General features: G+C 36.2%; 1 protein-coding gene across 2 annotated transcripts in view; it reads left to right on the top strand.

Annotated features, from left to right (window-relative positions):
* Positions 1-20,381, top strand: part of gus (gustavus) — a 336,617-nt gene that overhangs the window by 163,534 nt on the left and 152,702 nt on the right. For both annotated transcript variants that reach the window (XM_067766117.1, XM_067766116.1), the window contains one exon: positions 12,835-13,727. In XM_067766117.1, coding sequence (XP_067622218.1) covers positions 12,851-13,727 — 877 coding nt within the window. In that variant the 5' untranslated portion in view covers positions 12,835-12,850. The remainder of the gene's footprint in view (positions 1-12,834; positions 13,728-20,381) is intronic.

Here is a 20,381-nt window from a genome sequence, read left to right on the forward strand (position 1 = left end):
AAAGCAATATTGCAAATATGCAAAAAATATTAACATGTGTTTCACTTAGAGCAAGAAAACTTAACTACCAATAACTTCTACAAGCAACACATTGAGCTCGCAGATAGAACACCTGTATATATTAAAAACTACAGAATGCCTCACGTTCAGCAACAGGTGATCGAACGAGAAGTTAACAAACTACTAAAGGATGATGTTATCGAGCATTCTACTAGCCCTTATAACTCACCTCTGCTAGTCGTTCCAAAAAAGGGTAGCTCTGAAGATAAAAAATGGCGATTAGTGGTGGATTTTAGATCATTAAATAAAAAGATCGTGGATGATAAATTTCCAATATCCCGCTTCGATGACGTTTTGGACAAGCTCAAAGGAGCACAATACTTCAGCACATTAAACATGACAAGTTCATTTCACCAAATTCCATTGGGCAATGTTTCAAAAAAGCTAACAGCATTTTCAACAAGCAAAGGACACTACCAATTCAAAAGGTTGCCATTCGGATTGAAAATCTTGACAAATAGTTTCCAGAGAATGTTGTCGATTGCGCTCAGCGGACTTACTGACGCGGCATTTCTCTATGTAGATAACGTAATAATATTTGGGAAGAACCTGCATGAGCACAACAAAAATTTGGAAAAAGTATTAGCCAGATTGAGTAAATATAACCTGAAACTCAATCCTGCAAAATCTAAATTTTTGAAACCAAAAGTCACATACTTGGGCCATCTAATCACAAATAAAGGCGTAACAACTGATCCCAGCAAACAAAGCGTAGTTGAAAACTATCCTAAACCGAGAAACGCCGATGAAGTAAGAAGTTTTGTAGCATTCTGTAATTACTACAGACGATTTATAAAGAATTTTGCAGAAATAGCACGACCGCTGAATCAACTGCTAAAGAAGAACCAACCATTCTGCTGGAAGAGCGAACAAGAGAAAGCTTTCCACACGTTGAAAGACAAACTGCTCTCTCCACCGATTCTTTCGTATGCTGACTTCTCAAACGGTTTATACTAACTACTGATGCTTCCAACTTTGCCCTAGGAGCGGTACTATCACAAGGTGAAGTTGGGAAAGATAGACTTATTGCATATGCAAGTAGATTCCTAAACAAACATGAATTGAGCAAATCAATAATAGAAAAGGAATTATTGGCAATTCATTGGGGTATAAATCATTTTAGGCCTTATCTGTACAGCACAAAATTCACCGTATACACAGACAATAAGCCTTCATCCAAAATGACGAGAATACGAGTAGGTTTGATGGACTACGACTTTGACATTGTATATAAGCAAGGCAAAATGAACACTAATGCTGATGCACTCTCACGAATTCAGCTTAACACAGAAAAGCTGAGATGATTCCCAAGCACAGAATAAACATTGTAACCAGTGTAATGAAGAAGAATCTGCAAACTACAAAGAAAAAAGAAGAAGATTCAAAACGGTCACAGAATATGGGAGCTTCGAACACAAATTTTCAGACTGATCACCTACATATTTGGGAATGCACATCAATTTCTGATATAAGGGGCATAAAACGTCTTGAGTTTAGACATAGAAATGATGAAAGCACGAAGCTTAGCGATATCACAATTACAGTAAATGGTGACCTAATTATAGAATATAGTGACAACTCAGTATCGAATGTTGAAGCAATTCTGATGAAGCTATTAAACAAAGCCAGCGACAAAGGCTTAAAGAAGTTATCGCTTACAAAGAATAGTCAAATATTTGACAAAATAAGCATAACTGAATTCAAAACCATGTTCAATGAGCTACAGAAACATGGATATAGAAATCAACGCCTGCATATAATCCTATACGAACCGCCAAAAAGAATTGAGTCACAAAAACTAATGCACAAAATAATAAGGGACTACCACCACTCAATTCATGGTGGCCACAGCGGCATTAGAAGAATGCTAGCAAAAATTAAGCAAAAATACGTGTGGAAAAACATGGGGCAAATGATAATAAAACACGTAAATAACTGCAAAAAATGCGCAAAAGCAAAATTAACACGATACAGAAAAGAAGAATACAATGTCACTGACACACCAACAACGTCTTTTGAGGAAATCGTGATTGACACGGTCGGACCGCTTCGACCATCCAAAAATGTCCGTTATATGCTGACATTACAGTGTGAGCTTACAAAGTTTGTCGTCATAATTCCCCTTGAAACAAAAGACGCAATAACGGTTGCAAAGGCAATTGTCGAACAGTTTATTTTGAAGTATGGGTGTATGCGAAAAATAAAAACTGACAAAGGCACAGAATTCACAAATGAATTGCTAAAGAATATATGCAAACAATTAAAAATAAATAAAGTGCATTCAACTCCATTTCATCAGGAGACGTTAGGTTCAATTGAACGAAACCATAGAGTATTGAATGAGTATTTAATGACACTGAAAAGCATGGATAATTGGGACGAGCTCATCCCATATTATATGTACTCTTACAATTCGACACCACACACGTCAACGAAGTATTCCCCCTTTGAGCTTGTATTTGGTAAACTATGTGCATTACCGAATGAAATAGTAAGCACCAAAGGAAAAGCGTACAACATAGACAATTACTTGAATGAATTAAAGCTAAAGCTTAGATATGCACATGACAATGCTGCTTAAAATTTGCAAGAAAGCAAAGTAAGAGCTAAAGAAAAACAAACTAAAGTAAAAAAAGCAAACTTTACAGTGAATGAGTATGTTTACTTGAAAGTAGGCAACAAAAGAAAATTAGAAGTACCATTTGAAGGACCCTATAAAATAATTAGACAAAATGGGCCAAATAGCACAATTGTAAAGAACAAAAAGGAAATAACTGTACATAATAATAATCTAGTTAAAGCTCCTATTTTTAGTAAAAAACAAACAAAAAAAAAATGTCTACTATTTACATAAATAATTTTTCTCTATATATTTACATAAATAATTCAACATATGTATATTTACATAAATAATTTTTCTTTATATATTTACATAAATAATTCAACATATATTTACATAAATAATTTTTCTCTATATATTTACATAAATAATTCAGCATATATTTACATAAATAATTTTTCTCTATATATTTACATAAAAAATTCACCATATATTTACATAAATAATTTACCTAGCATTTTCTATATACTTACATAAATAATTTACCATATAAACACCCACTAAGATATAACCGAATATAAATTAATTTATATTTTAAGAAACTACAATTAATTTACATTTTTCTTAAGGGGTAGGGTGTGGTGTGCCTGACCATACTAATGCACGCGACACATATTGCTGAGTCAACAGGTTTGATGCCTCGATTGCATTTGACATAGCTTTACACATGAGACACCTGTGACACATAGCTTAACAATATGTGATCGCATTGCATAGCTTGGCAATGTATGATCGCATTACAAGTGGCACACTTATTTCAGAAACAATTAGCAATTAAGCATTTGTATGTATTTCAAGCGGAAATCGAATATTAAAAATACTCCAAAGTTCAATTTAGAAATTAAGCAATTTTGTATGCATGAGTAGAATTAAGAACTTCACTGTAAACATATAAAAGCTGGAGATGAGCCAAAATAAAATATTCTTATTTAATCCAGGTGGTTGTCTTTATTCAGGAATCAAAGCGTGCATTTTAATGCTCGGACAAATGCGGCTGGAGAGCTAAGATAGTACTCAAATCCACACTTAATCTTGGACTAGGTCCTACATAGGAGAATTAGGGTAACACCTGACTCAATCCTGATTCAGTAGACTAGGTCCCCTACATCGGAATCGTTTGAAGTTTCCTTCGATGTACCTCAAGGAAGTCACCTAGGCCCTTTGCTCTTTACCCTGTTCATAAACGACTTACCACATATTGCATTCCCATACTATAATGTATGCGGATGATGTAAAACTTTGCTACAATTATTGTCCTGCCGATACGGGTTCCTTAAACCTTCTTCAGGCCGATTTAGACTCGTTCCAATCTTGGTGCTCAACAAATTTACTGGTTTTAAATTGCTCAAAATGTAAGCATATGACATTTCACCGTGTGAACCCAGTTTTTAATCCTTATATACCCCTTTAGAGCGTATATCTATTGCAAATGATTTAGGTGCCCTTTTTGATACGAAGTTGGGTGTACTTGGATTTGTTAAAAGGTGGGTTAAAGAGTTTGATGACCCGTACCTTACTAAGACTCTCTACACATCGCTGGTCAGTCCAATACTTGAGTATTGCTCGTGCGTTTGGTGTCCTGTATCTCAGCGTATTAAGTCTGTACAAAAGCAATTTCTGATATTTGCATTACGGGGTCTTAATTGGGACTCAAATCTTCACCTACCACCATACAGAACTAGGCTTCTTCTTATCTTACCGACTCTAGAAAATCGCAGAATATTACTTTGGAGACTATTGGAGAAATGGACTCCGCTGACTTTCTAAGCCAATTGAATTTTGCTGCCCCCCCTAAAGTATCCAGACACTATGTACGTTTTCATTTACCCTTTGTCGTCGAAACTTCGCTGAAAATAATACTAATGTGCAAACTAAAATGTGCGCCCAGAAATACACGTAGTAGTGCACACAGAGAAACGCCTTAGTTTAATTTCCTTTTTAGTTCCGAAAACTAATAAACGAAGGGAATTCTGTTGAGCCGACAATTATTTATTTTACTTTTTCAATTGTTTCTTATTAACTTATTACTATTTAATTTACTCCAAACTTAGTTTTCTTGTTTAATAGTTACTCGCGCAAATCCACGTTCTCGTTTTTCAGTATCCAAGTTCAATATGGCCGGTTGTTTTTGCCGAGCCGAACTCTATCTTTCCAACTTGTTTTAACACCTGTTGTCCGTTCACAACAACAGTGTTGCAGCAATTTGGAAACAGGGTGACACTTTATATTTATTATGCTGCTGTTACACCATCCCCCTTTGCGAAAAAAAGGTTGAAGTCGACAAGTTAATCAGGTTTGTCGACTCCAACTTTTTTTGGGTGATGTGAATTTGAAATTCATCTCGAATGAAAAAAATAAAAATAAAATTTTGAACAAAAAATTTTTGAACTTTTGCGGCAGATATACCTAAGTTACTTACTTAATTGGCGCTTAACCGTCTAAACGGTTATGGCCGTCTAACAAAGCGAGCCAGTCGCTCCTTCGCTCCGCCAACCGACGCCAATTGGTCACACCAAGGGAGTTTAATCGTTTTCCACCTGTTCCTTCCAACGGAGTGGGGGCCGCCCTCTACCTCTGCTTCAATAGGCGGGTTCCGATAGAAACACTTTCTTGGCCGGAGCATCATCTTTCGTTCGCATAACATGGCCTAGGCAGCGTAGCCGCTGCGTCACACCAAGGGAGTTTAAATCGTTTTCCACCTGTTCCTTCCAACGGAGTGGGGGCCGCCCTCTACCTCTGCTTCCATAGGCGGGTTCCAATAGAAACACTTTCTTGGCCGGAGCATCATCTTTCGTTCGCATAACATGGCCTAGCCAGCGCAGCCGCTGCGTTTTAATTCGCTGGACTATGTGTATGTCTGTGTATAGCTCGTACAACTCATCATTAACTCTTCTTCGGTACTGGCCATCGCCAACGCGTAGAGGTCCATAAATCTTTTGAAAAACTTTTCTCTCGAACACTCCCAAAACCGCTTCATCTGCTGTTGTCATGGTCCATGCTTCTGCCCCATATAGCAGGACGGGTACGATAAGTGACTTGTAGAGTATGATTTTCGTTCGCAGAGAGAGGACTTTACTTTTCAATTGCCTACCTAGTCCAAAGTAGCATTTATTGGCAAGATTGATTCTTCGCTGGATTTCAGTGCTGATGTTGTTGCTAGTGTTGGTTCCCAAATAAACGAAGTCTTTTACTATTTCGAAATTATGGCTGCCAACAGTAGCGTGGTTGCCAAGGCGCGTATACGCTGACTCTTTGCTCGATGACAGTAATTGCACGATTTTATAGAATATTGTTCCAGTGCGGTTAAGTTCTGCGGCTAGTATAATTTTCTCTAGCATCAAATTAAAGAAATCGCACGATAGGGTGTCACCCTGTCTGAAACCTCGTTTAGTTTCGAACGGCTCGGAGAGGTCCTTCCCAATTCTGACTGAGCTGATGGTGTTGCTCGACGTCATTTTGCACAGCCGTATAAGTTTTGCGGGGAAACCAAATTCAGACATAGCGGCATATAGGCAGCTCCTTTTCGTGCTGTCGAAGGCGGCTTTAAAATCGACGAAGAGTTGATGCGTGTCGATTCTCTTTTCAAGGGTTTTTTCCAAGATTTGGCGCATTGTGAAAATCTGGTCGATGGTAGATTTACCAGGTCTCAAGCCGCACTGATCCAATCAGCCGGTTCACGGTGGGCTTCAATCTTTCGCAGAGTACACTTGAAAGGACCTTATATGCGATATTAAGAAGGCTGATTCCACGATATTTGGTGGATTTTGCAGTATCCCCCATCTTTTGGACTGGGCAAAGAACACTTGGATTCCAATCGTCGGGTATGCACTTGGCCGCCCATGTTTTGCGAAGAAGCTGCTGTATTCGCCTTACCAACTCCTCGCCGCCGTACTTGAATAGCTCTGCAGGCAATCCATCAGCGCCCACGGCCTTGTTGTTTTTCAATCTGGATATTGCTATTCTAACTTCGTCATAATCGGGCGGGGGGACATATATTCCATCATCATCGATTGCGGGATTGGGTTCGTCATCTCTGCGCGGTGAATCGCTGCCTCAATTTAGGAGAACAGAGAAGTGTTCCCTCCATAATCTAAGCACTCTCTGGGCATCAGTTACAAGGTCGCCGTTTTCCTTCCTACAGGAGTTTGCCCCGATCTTAAAACCTTCCGTCCGTCGCCGTATTTTTTGGTGAAATTTTCGGGCGTTATTCCTGGTGGCTAGCAGCTCAAGCTCCTCGCACTCACGCTTTTCTGCTTCTGCTTTTTTCTTCCTGAAAAGGCGTCTCGCTTGCCTTTTCAACTCACGATATCGTTCACACACTCCTGTTGTTGCGCTCGCTTTTTACGTAGCCCTGTAGGCAGCGTCTTTTCTTTCGGTTGCAACGCGGCATTCTTCATCGTACCAGTTGTTTTTTCATGGCCGCCGGTAACCAATTTTTTCCCCGGCGGCAGTACGAAGTGCTTTGGAGATATGCTCCCACTGCTCCTGTATTCCTTCAGGCTGAGTTGTGCTCTCAGAGAGCAGGTGTGAGAGTCGAGTTGCGAAATCATTGGCAGTCCGTTGTGATTGAAGCTATTCGACGTCTAGCTTTCCTTGTGTAAGTTAACTTAGTTAATTACATTTAAATTTTTGAAATTTTGCGGCAGATATACCTAAGTTAAGTTAGTTAATTTAATTAATTATTTGTACTTACATTTATTATGTTCAGTTTACATTTGTCGTGGTACAAATACGTAAGACTACATATTTACATATATGAATATTAATAACTTGTATATATATTTTTTTTTGTGTTTTTTTTTGTAATTCAAAATTTAATTTTTATTGGTTTTGTGTATTAACTTATACATACATTTTCTATTTCTTTCTTTACTTAAATTAAGTATGGTTTTTACAGTATGGTCTATTCTTATTTAATTTTGCTAAAATTTAGTGTAATGAAATAATTAAAATTTTTTTTACTGTCTCAAAATGAAATTGGGTACATCTGATTTTATTTATTTACGTACTCCCCTTATGCGGTTTTTATGTACCGTTTTGTATTTTTTGTCAAAAATGGTAACATTTACACCGTCTATATTTGTTACTAGGTAGGGGCCCTGATATATGTTTTTATGTTTTTCACGCGGTTCTTTTTGAACTAAAACCATATCGTTTATGTTTACTATTATTGGTTGTGCATTTTTGTCGTATATATCTTTATTTCTTATTTTATGTTTCTCTACTAATTCTATAGCCAAGGCGTGGAATTTTTGCATTCGGTACCTTGCTTCTTTGGAACAATTTTCAATATTATAAATTGGTTCGATTGTTTCGTTCCTCAATTCAGATGGCACAATGGCCTTTTTGCCAAAAACTAGTTCAAAAGGAGTAAGTTTATTATCGAATACCATATTTGACGTTGTGTTATGCCAAAACGTAATATATTTCAAATATGTATCCCAATCATCAAAGGAATAATTTAATTCGCACGTAGGTACTCGTTAAAAACTCTATGGTTTCGTTCGGCAGTTCCTACGGTTTCATGATCGTATGGTGTAGAAAAGTTATGATTCTAGATATAAATCATAAGCTGGTTAAATTTGCAAAAATTTCATTTTAAATTCAGTGCCTAAATCCGATTTAATAGATTTCATAGCACCGTATATTAAAATAAGCTTTCGAATATTGCTGAAGCGATGGTTTTTGCACTTTTATCCTGTATTGATATTGTTAGTGCGAACTTATTACCATATCTCGATTCAGGCAATGGGCCTGTAAGCGGAGAAATTTATTCTGCGTATGTTCTGCCGATCTTCGTCGATTTTGAACTCAAATCAGGACTGGATATACCAGGAGTGACATAAAGAGTTAAAATTCCTGGAGGAAATTGGAATTTCTCTTATAACAGAATATGATTAAAGTTTAGATAAGTATACATACTTTTTTAGTGAAGAAAGACAGACAATTTTACTTGTGATTTATACTAAGTTATCTTAACTCGGACACTGTTCAAATTGCAATGATGAACCTTAAATTTTACATGTGATAGCTTAGTTTCAAAAAATGTGCAAAGTCCGTGTGAGTACGGAAATTGACGAAGATCGTATGTACTAAAGAATAATAACAATCGATAATTTCAGTGTTGAATAACTACTAGAAGCTAAATGTATTATGTGGCGGTAACAGGGCCTATTGTATCAATTACAACAATGTCAAAATATTTATTAGGAGTAGGAGTTAGAACGAGTTCTTCGTTATTTCCTATTTTGACTTTGTTCAAAAGAAATTTTTCGCATTTCCTAACATAACTAGCTATGTCTTTTGTCATGTTTTTCCAGTAAAATTTTTTTCGAAATTGCTAATAATTTTGATTTTTGTTCCTGATCAGTGATTGTTTCAATTGGATCCATTAAAATAATTTTTAAAAATTGTAAAAGCTTATTTCCTCTGCCTTTAAAATTTGTAATTGTAATGTACGAGCCGGACCCGTGCGCATCATGCACAACAAATATCAAAGTCTCATATCAAATATCAACAGAAATCAGCCATTCTATCAATCGAACATCTATAAACTTACATGCGCTTGCGGTGCCATCTGGCGAATGTTAGCAACTGCCGGTTATCAATGAAACATCTATCAATTTATATGCGCTTGCGCTGCCATCTGGCGAATGTTAGCAACTGCCGGTAATGTAGTGTTAGTTCTAATCAAATATTCACAATAGTGTCATAGTACAAATAGATTTTTTTGTGCGCTCTTTTTAACAAATATTTTAATAAAATATAGCTAAACAAAAGCACTACGACTAATAATGCCCAAAGCTCGCTAATAGCACGAATCCCCATCTTTACAACGAAAACTTTATTTATAGATTTGGATTCAAAATAAGAGAGACAATGGGACCTGTACGTAAAACAGCAATTAGAAATAATATATAAGATTTGAAAATTAAATCGTTTTTTGGTCATTCTATTTGCTTAATATTAAGTTTTCCGGCTTCTTTTTCTAGCCTCGAAAAGAATCGAAATTCTTTACTTCGTTAGAAAATTCAAAATCAAGTAAAATTGTTCTTTCATGCTTTATATGCGCGCATATTCTTAAAAATTGTTTACTGTTTTTATCATGAAATATTTCGGATCTAATACGAGGAATTTTTTTTTTAAATTTATGAGTGAATTTATCATAAACGTTTAATGTTTGTATATTTTCATATAAGTCTATATTTTCGATAGAACCACATTTATCCTTTTTCTTACACATAGCCATAGTCTGAACTGCACATATATTTTTGGTCGATTCTTTTATTTCGCCAATGGTGATACGAGAAAGTGCATCAGCTCCTACATTTGCTTTTCCCTTTATGTACTCCATTGTAAAATTGTATTCTGCCAACTCAAGTTTTGAAGTTGGGTCTTTCATTGTGAATAAATAGACTAAAGGCCTGTGGTCTGATTTTACAATAAAGTCATTTCCATATACGTACGGTCTGAATTGTTTGATGGCAAAATAAATCGCTAATAATTCCAACTCAATGATCGCTTTTTTTTTTGTTCTGTATCATTAAAAGATTTTGACGCATAACATATGGGTAAATCGCTGCCTTGGTGTTCTTGGCTGAGTATTGCTCCACACCCCGTTTTAGAAGCATCTACTGCAATGGAAACTGTTTGGAAAAATCTGGGTATTGTAATACCTTTGGTGACATTAGGGATGCTCTTAGTGCATCAAAAGCTTTATCACATCTCTTGTCCCAGTTAAATTCTACTCTTTTGTTATTCAGTTTATTCAGAGGTGCAGCCAGAGATGCAAAGTTTGGAAGAAAGCGTCTTTAGTAGTTAGCAAAAGCGACAAACGGTCTTACAGCATCTTTGTCTGTTGACTTAGTATAGTTACGAATTGCATATATGTATTTTTGAATCGTCTGGTGACAGACCTTTAGCTGAGCATTTGTGTCCTAGGAATGTTACTTCGGGTCTGAGAAAATTAAATTTATTAATATTATATGTTTCGATCAATGACAGGTAAAGAAAGTGCAAGCAAAATGCTTTTTGACGTCTGTTATTATCTTGGTTTAGGAACTTTTTTATTTTTGTATGTTTTAATATCATTATTAAGATATCATGAGCTTAACAGCGGTTTATAATAATTGAATATTCAATTATTATATTTTTCTAAGAGAAACTGAAAAGAAAGAAAGAAACATTTACTGGCACATTGCGATGGTATCATTTCGAAAACCGCCACGAATTCATCGTCAGGCAATTTCGTAATGTTATCAAAGGTTTCACCGAGATTCGAACCGCGAATCACACGGTGAAACTGCAGTTGCCTTAACCACTAGGCTATCCTGCTTGTATTTGTCTCCTTGCTTAAATCAGTTTATCTTATTTCTACACTAACAACACAACTGAGACATTCTGCCTCTATTAATTTGTGTGTATGTAGATTTGTTTTCGTAAAGTTTTTTTTCGTTGCGAATGAGAAGGTTTGTAAACTCTGCCTCAGTTTTACATATTTATGTTTATTTGTTTTTAATGGTGTGTTCAATTTATACCTATTATTAAGAATTCATGCGCTTGGTGTTAAGTTTTAATATCATTATTAAGATAGGCTTATAATAATTGACTATTCAAAGTTGTTGGAAATGTTCTGAACTTATTTAAGCTGTAAAGAAAAAAAATTTACCATAAGAAATTTGATAAAAATTATAATATAGCTTAACACCGGCTTATAATCATTGAATATTCAATTATTATGTTTCTCTAAGAGAAACTGAAAAGAAAGAAACATTTAATGGCATTTTGCGATGGTACCATTTGGTAAACCGCCACGAATTCATCGTCAGACAATTTCGTAATGTTATCAAAGGTTTCACCGCGATTCGAACCGCGAATCACACGGTGAAACTGCAGTTGCCTTAACCACTAGGCTATCCTGCTTGTATTTGTCTCTTTGCTTATTTCAGTTTATCTTATTTCTACACTAACAACACAACTGAGACATTCTGCCTCTATTAATTTGTGGGTATGTAGATTTGTTTTTGTAAAGTTTCTTTTTCGTTGAGAATGAGAAGATTTGTAAACTCGGACTCAGTTTTACATATTTATGTTTGTTTCATTCATTAGCTTAACACCGGCTTATAATAATTGAATATTCAAAATTTAATAAAAATTATAATATAGCTTAACACCGGCTTATAATAATTGAATATTCAATTATTATGTTCTTCTAAGAGAAACTGAAAAGAAAGAAAGAAACATTTACTGGCATATTGCGATGGTACAATTTCGAAAACCGCCACGAATTCATCGTCAGGCAATTTCGTAATGTTATCAAAGGTTTCACCGAGATTCGAACCGCGAATCACGCGATGAAACTGCAGTTGCCTTAACCACTAGTCTATCATGCTTGTATAGTTTATCTCATTTCTACACTAACAACACAATTGAGACATTCTGACTCTATCAATTTGCCTGTTATGTAGATTTGTTTTTGTAAAGTTTCTTTTTCGTTGCGTATGAGAAGCTTTGTAAACTCGGGCTCAGTTTTACTTATTTATGTTTGTTTGTTTTAATTGTGTGTTCAATTTATACTTCTACTTATACTTGATAACATTACGAAATTGCCTGATGATGAATTCGTGGCGGTTTTCGAAATGGTACCATCGCAATATGCCAGTAAATGTTTCGTTCTTTCTTTTCATTTTCTCTTAGAAAAACATAATAATTGAATATTCAATTATTATAAGCCTCTGTTAAGCTCATGATATTTTAATAATGATATTAAAACCTACAAAAATAAAAAAGTTCCTAAACCAAGAGAATAACAGACGTCAAAAAGCATTTTGCTTGCATTTTCTTTACCTGTCATTGATCGAAACATGTATGTCCATGCTAATAAAAGCAAAAGTACAAAAAAGTAGCTTTAAGCACTTTATGTGCATTTTTAATTCGCAAAACGTTTTGTAGTCCATGAGCTTAACTCAGCATCAAAGCAGATTGTTACAGTCAACACTGAATGTAAAACCATTATGTAAATGTCTGACCCAACGGTGCGATTATATGAATACAACAAAGAATAAGTTTAGTTTAGTTATTCATTTCTGTATAAATTGGAAAAAGAAACCTGTTTTTGGAGCCATGAAATAAACTTTTAATTTCCATTATTTCAGATATAAAGGTGTTCGGATGCCTGGAGTGAGAGCTACAGATATACGTCGACCGTTAAATAATTCACCAACTTCATTATTGCCACCGTACGTAGTTCTTTCACGTTGGGATCCAAAAGAATCTGAGCGCTTGCAACGATCATATAAATTAGCTCTTATTTACCAGAGAAAATCAAGAAGCTGCCGTGGTATGAACATGGGCCAAAAAATAAGTGGAGGAGCGAAATCAGTTAGCCGAAATGACTCCCAGGTAAATTTTAAGCCGATAATACCCCGAGAATTCGCAGCTGACTTTTTAAAGCCTACACGGCTGGATATTTTATTGGATATGCCCCCGGTAAATAGAGATGTGCAATTTAAACACTCGTGGAACTCGGATGACCGATCGCTTAACATATTCGTAAAAGAAGATGATAAACTCACGTTTCATAGACATCCAGTTGCCCAGAGTACAGATTGCATAAGAGGAAAGGTCGGTTTTTCGAAAGGACTTCATATATGGGAGATATGCTGGCCATCAAGGCAAAGAGGTACACACGCGGTAGTAGGAGTAGCTACCGCTGAAGCCCCTTTACACTCAGTTGGCTACCAAAGCTTAGTCGGTTTGTCGGATCAAAGTTGGGGTTGGGATTTGGGAAGGAACAAGCTGTACCATGATTCTAAGAACTGTGCTGGGGTAACTTATCCCAGTATACTGAAAAATGACGAAGCGTTCTTGGTTCCTGATAAAATTTTAGTTGCATTGGATATGGATGATGGCACATTGAGCTTTATTGTAGATCAGCAATATCTTGGAGTTGCATTTAAAGGACTGAAAGGAAAAAAACTTTACCCCGTCGTCTCTGCTGTTTGGGGTCACTGTGAAATAACAATGACATATATTGGCGGATTGGATCGTGAGTAAATTTTAAACATTGTTACATATATTGGGGAATATTAGTAGTTAAGGATATTTGTTTCAACCAAAGAATGAGACCAAACCCGTTATTTTAGTTGATTTGGAACAATAAAAACAGGTCCAGTAACTTCCATGTGTTACCCCATTCTCTGATATTATGTCTCCAATACTACTTCAACTGTTGAAATTAATTAAATCCCATATTTGAAGGTACACTGTCTACACCTCCGGTTTTTTATAATTATTTTTCATTTTTGGAAAATATGGATGTAAGTATTCGATTTGCTGGTTGAAAAAAAAAGTTTAATTTTAGAAAGAAATACATACTGTTAAGTTCTTTACTAAGCAAAATATATGTGAATGTTTTACTTTTAGTTATTTCTTCGTTCGGTAATAAAAATCTAAATTGTAAAAACGTGGACAATTATCATGGACTATAATTAAAATGAATTCCTTTGAACCATGTCGCAAACTACGTTAAACTCGATTATTTCTGTAATTATTTATTTAATCTACAGATTGGTAAATCGAACAGACTATAAGTTCAGTTCAACTAAGAGCTACATTGTTCATGATGTTGGAAAGGACGCAATTCCGAGCACCATTAGTTAGTTTGGTAATGAAGTGCGGTTTGCATCGTATAGTGTTATTTTATTAGTTTTCCACTTACAGCCAGTTTCACGAAATTTTTTTTTTTAGGTCAGGTCAATTTTAAATAAAATTTTTATTTTTATTTAACTTTGCACTTAAATTTCCCGCATTTCACCTTTCTTCAGTTTTGACAACTAAAAAATGTAACATCAGGGATGTTGCTACCAGAATAAGAGCTGATTTTTGTAAACAAACGCATAATTTGTGTAGTTAAAAATGGAAAACGCAACTCGCACAAAAAATTTTACGTCTCGTGAAATTAATATGTTGCTAGACTTGGTACAGCAAAATGCAGATGTTTTGGAGTGTAAAGTTACTGGGAAAGTGCGGCCCGATCGAAAAGGTAAACCTTGGGAAAATGGGAAAGTTTTAACTCAACGTGCTCTGGAATACCTCGGTCAGCAAAGACTTTACGAACCAAGTATTCAGACCTAAAAACAGATATGAAAAGACGATGTGCCGAGCACAAAAAGTATTGCTATAGAACGGGTGGAGGGCACCCAGGAAGCAACCTGTTTCCGAAATTGATAAATTACTAAGTGGAATTCTTCCGGAGAGGAAGGTCCAGGGGATGAATCCGAATTACGACAACAACAAGCAAAATAAAGAAGATTTGGATCACATAGGTTGTTGGCATTATAAAATACTAACTATTACCATTAATATGTTATTCATTATCTTTATATGCATGCATGCTTTCTCTGTGAAGGATTTTCAACAGGATTGAGTGATGATCAATATGAAGACGTTTCAAGTAAGCAAGCAATGGAAAGCCTAATGACGGGAAAAAGGAATGGTATATTCGATTTTGTATATTTTCGTAAATGTAATTTTGAAACGCTTTCCACAATTTGTGCTATCAGATTGTGGTGCAAATGATATAGACGTAAACGAACAAGCAACTAGCAAAAACCTTGGTACTTCAAGTCCAACTGAAAAAATGGTACACAATTGTAACTTCATGACTTACAAATTCTTAACCAACTGTTCGCAGGTTTTTGGGAAAACTATACATCAGCGCCATTAAAAATGCAAAAAAAAAAAAACAAAAATCTGTGCGTTGAGAATGTAAACAGAAAACAAACTTCCTGGGCTAAGCTTAAGCTAGCAGAAATAAAGACCAAATGGTCGGAGAAGAAACTTAAGGAGGAATTGTATTTAGCTAAAATTGAGCATACACTACGTATCAAGCAAATGAAGGAAAGCCCCATGAACTACAAAAACAGTTTGCTATTGAGAAACATTCTTTTGAAATCCAAATATTAGAGGAGCAAAATTGAAAAAAAAAACGCAAAATACCTCAGTTTAGTTGAGTAGACGATCGCCACATCCCGCTGTAGGTTCAAAACCTTAGGGGATCTCTACCTACTTGCCAGATGTATAATAAAAATAATTCATGAATTATAAAATAAGTGAGTAATATATGTTTGTGTTTAATTAACTAAAGTAGTGGTTGTTGCTGTTGTTCTGTAGCACCAGAAACTTGTGAAACATGAAAATTGCAGTAAAACCCTAATTTATTCATTCCGACGCCTTCATTGAGTATCGCCCACTCAACCCCGCGATGTTGTTGTTACTGTAGAAGTCCATTCTGTAAATCTTTATCGAAGTCCTGGCGGTTTCAACGAGGCAGGAGCAAAGTGACTACGAGCACGTGACAGATTGGTACTATTGTACAGCAGATCCAAGCTCGATGTTGCCCGAGTGGTTACCACCCTGACATAAGTGCGTTGTCGAGGGGGAAATCGCATCATATTCGGCGACTTCAACGCGCACCACGAGCTCTGGCATTCTAACATCGTTTCAGATGCCAAGAGCCGGGAGCTCGCACAACTTATACACGGTACTACGTTCAGCACTGTGAATGGAGACGCCTCCACCAGAGTAGTTGGGAATCGCAGCAGCTCCTACAGTCATCTCAATAATCACCGCGTGAATTAGCAGCCATTGCTAACTCTCGCATCTTATCAACTCCCCATACTCCTCTCAGTGGACCGACCTGCTGACTTTACAACCACTGAACGGCGCACTTATATAAATTTCAAAAAGAGAACGTATTGATATAACCACGTCAAACCTTGTAGGTTATCATCCCCCGTTCCTACCAATCTTCCTCTTCGTCTTGGTATCCCCTCCCCCATACGCTTTCACGCAATTGGAAGAGGTACATCGCGTTTATTTATATATTTATATAAATAAGTAAGAAATATTACAAGTTTTCGAAATAGTTTTTGTATTATATGTTTTCTATATAAATTGTCATTTCGGCCTGCAGCGGAGATTGTGGGCGCTTCAGCGATTCTACCGATGACATCATTTATTTCACTTGAGTTTTCTGACTTGTGATTCATTGAATAATGCCTCAGCCGGAGTTTGTACTTTTAACAAAGGTGTCATTATCCACCTATTGCATGGGTAGCCACTACCGGCAACGACTAGTGCATTTCCGAACTCTCCTGCTTCAAATCGGCTAAATATACGAGAATTTTTTTCTATCAATGCATCATGTGAGGACCCCGGCCAGTGGGCTACGATGCCCATTATATTCAGTGCACTGTCACAAAGTGCACATTAATCGAAAAGTAGCCTTTTCTGTTGCGGAAGATTTCTGCTTCATTCCCACCTAATAATTCATACATTTAAGATTATCATGATTGGAGTTTATATAATATTTATACTTATCTGGAGATTCCATTCTCACATGAGTGCAGTTGTATGGCAGATAGCACGCGCGGAAATTTTGCAGTCTCATAAAATTGTTTCTGAATTTCTCTTTAGCTTTCCACTTCCAAAGGAAAAAATACAAATAATTAACAATGCTATATTGTCGCAAACTTTCTTTATTGCGCGACGGGAAGAACTTTTTGATACGCCGCATATATCGCCACCAGTCCTTTGCATGCAGCCAGTTGCAAAAAAACGCAATGTTAATAAAAGCATAACTTCGGGAGACATTGCGCCATTTCTGTTATATTAACAAAAACATTGAAAAATGTGTGATAGAATGCAAAATATATGTACATGTGTACTAACATTTTAGTTTTGTGCTGAATTTTGTCCCTAATCATTTCGAGGACCATCCAAGCTGATTCTTTTGTCAAACGAAATCTATATCGACAGTCAGCCTCATCATAGCACATAAAACAATTTAGTCGTTCTCTCATTTTACGAGGTCGTTTATTTATAAATATGTTTGATAAAATCTCGCACTCCATATCACTTTCATCGGAAGATTCCATTTTTCACAAATATTTATAAATAAATATTTCTTGCTGCTTTTAAATCAGCTGATCGAAAACGACAACATTGCCAGACGCAACCACATTTATTATTTACTTATTTTTATTTATTTACTTAAATTGGCTTCGTGAAACCGGCTGTTAGTATTCTGTACTATTATTTTTTTTTTTTTGTTTAAAGTTAAAAAATAAAAATAAAATACTAATCAAAATCATATATGTAATACTTCTATATTGCTACTTCAGGCTGCGTATACTCACAAACACCAGAGTGCCGATTTAATGCTGCTGAAATGTTTTTGTTTCAATAAGCGAATGTACCCAAATTTAATATGATGATTCTAATATACTTAATTAGAAAAATAATATATTTAAATATAATTAACCAAGCCAATCCAATTATAATTTATCGATTTATACCAAATTGGATCGAACTCTTTTTTATGAACTTAGAACCATAAGAAAATATTTATTTTAAATGAGAAAACATTGATAATTAGAAAAATTTCAAAGTTTTATGGAAAGGAGCTGACAAATTAATTTGGATGTCTACATTTATATAAAATATTACTAAATTCAAATAATTTATATTAAAGCTGTTGGTATATAATAAAATTAAATACACATTTGAGTATATAGATAAATTTGAATATTGATTTTGTATGTGGTACAAATTGATAGAGGTAGAAAATTAAGTTGGAAAGGGTTTTCTCATTGAACTTTTAATTTTTTCTAGGTTTCTGTTTAAGGTTTCCGGAATTCGGCGACACATTTTGGAATTAAGTTCATTTCTATTCAAATGTTATCCTAAGAAAAATACTTGAAAAATCATTTCGGGAACGCGTGCCAAACCCTGCCCTTACTAAGGCTGGCACCTTGTCGTTGGTCTGAGGGCTTAGCCGAACTCAATAGGGCCCGACTATGAGGCTGAGCGGTTTAGGATGTCGGTAACCAAGACCGGGCGTATTTTCGGCGAACGGTTGTTATCACCATTTTTAATATTAGGTCCTACGACCAAGATGAACTAAAAAACTTTAAAACAAAGTAAGGATGAAAAGGAAAAGGCGATGGCGTCGCAATCCGGGGAAGGAGAAATCGCTATCAGCGATGATTCGGATGCGGATAGCGATGATAGTGTATAGAGCAAAGAACTAACATTAGAACGGGAGCAACGAGATAGAGAGCTTGAAAGAACCTTCTCAAAATATCGGGCAGTATTAAGAAATCAGCGCTTGGGTCCAGTGGTTGGCCCGTGAGACAGTGGAAGAATGTCAATATGCTAAAAGCAGGAGGGGTAGAAAATACCTCGAGTACCTGGAAGTAACAGAAAAATGCAAGGGTTTAGGCGTAGAAGCGGAGATGTTGGAAGTGGACAAACAGACTCTGAAAACAGTGGAAAAAATTAATTGTGTGAGCGCAGTGGCGGACAATTTGGAGAGAGACAAACAGCTCAATGGCGCTGCGAGTCTTACAGATAAACCTCCAACACAGTAAAGTAGCATCCAGCGAGTTCCTCCTGACTATTGAGGAGGTTTCGTTTGTTGTGGTGCTGATACAGGAACAATTGCTGAGATTTGAGGATTTTATTACGGCTCTGGATTTTCTGTACAATTGTGGCTGCATGCTCACCAAAATGTAGATCCTGATCAAACGTCACAGCCAAGATTTGGGGTGACAGACAGTCGGTAGCGTAGTGCCATTGACGTGGATGTTCAAAATGGTCGACATTTGGGACGTCCATGTTGTAAATAAGGTCGCCGATGATTTATTCGGTAATAATGTCAGGTTTCGCGTGGTGAGGAAACTGGAGAGATCAGGGAGGTAGCCGCTTATTTTGTTGCAAAGCTCGTCGATCTGTGTGCGTGGGCCTGAAGCCATTATTGTGCAGTCATCGGCGTAGGAAACGATAGTAACTCCTTCTGGTGGCGAAGGTAGCTTTGATATGTAGAAGTTAAACAAAAGTGGGGATAGGACACCACCCTGTTGCACCCCTTGTTTAATTCTTCTTGGTTTTGCTGTTGCGTTTCTAAATTATACCTGCCGGCCACCCAGATAATACGCGGTCCACCTTTTGAGACTTGAGGGAAGGGTAAACCCTTCCAGGTCTTGCAGTGACGTGCCATGGTTGACCGTATCAAAAGCTTTTGATAGGTCTAGCGCAACGAGTACAGTTCTATGGTGTGAATTTTGATTTAAACCACAATTTATCAGGGTGCTAATGACATTTAGCGCGGTGGTTGTGCTATGAAGTTTCCCAAAGCCATGCTGATCAGAGGCTAGTTGCAAATTTGCTTTGAAATAGGGGAGCAAAATGGCTTGAAGCGTCTTGGCTACTGGCGGTCCGTATCGGGCGATATGAGTCTCCTATGTTAGCTGGTTTCCCAAGCTTTATTAGCGGGGCCATCTTGGCCATTTTCCATTAAAATTTAAGATTAAGATTTATTCATTCATTCTCCTTTCAAAATTCACAAGTATGTATGTAACAAATAGGTATATTAGGCTAACAGATAACATTATAATGCAAGAAAAAGTAAGGCATTATTTAAAAATAGTATTTTAGTATTGAATGCCATCTCAAAATTAAATTAATGGAATTACAAAAGTGTGCGGGGTGGATAAAAAAAAATTATGACGATTAAGAATAACAACTTAAAAGTAAAATTAAGAATAACAACTTAAAAGTTAAATTTAAGAATAACAACTGTGTTTAAATTACTAGGTGCTAGGGTTCAACAAATTTTTGATATCGTTGTGTGATAGTT

This window comes from Eurosta solidaginis, chromosome 2, assembly GCF_040869045.1.
Source record: "Eurosta solidaginis isolate ZX-2024a chromosome 2, ASM4086904v1, whole genome shotgun sequence".
NCBI lineage: Eukaryota > Metazoa > Arthropoda > Insecta > Diptera > Tephritidae > Eurosta > Eurosta solidaginis.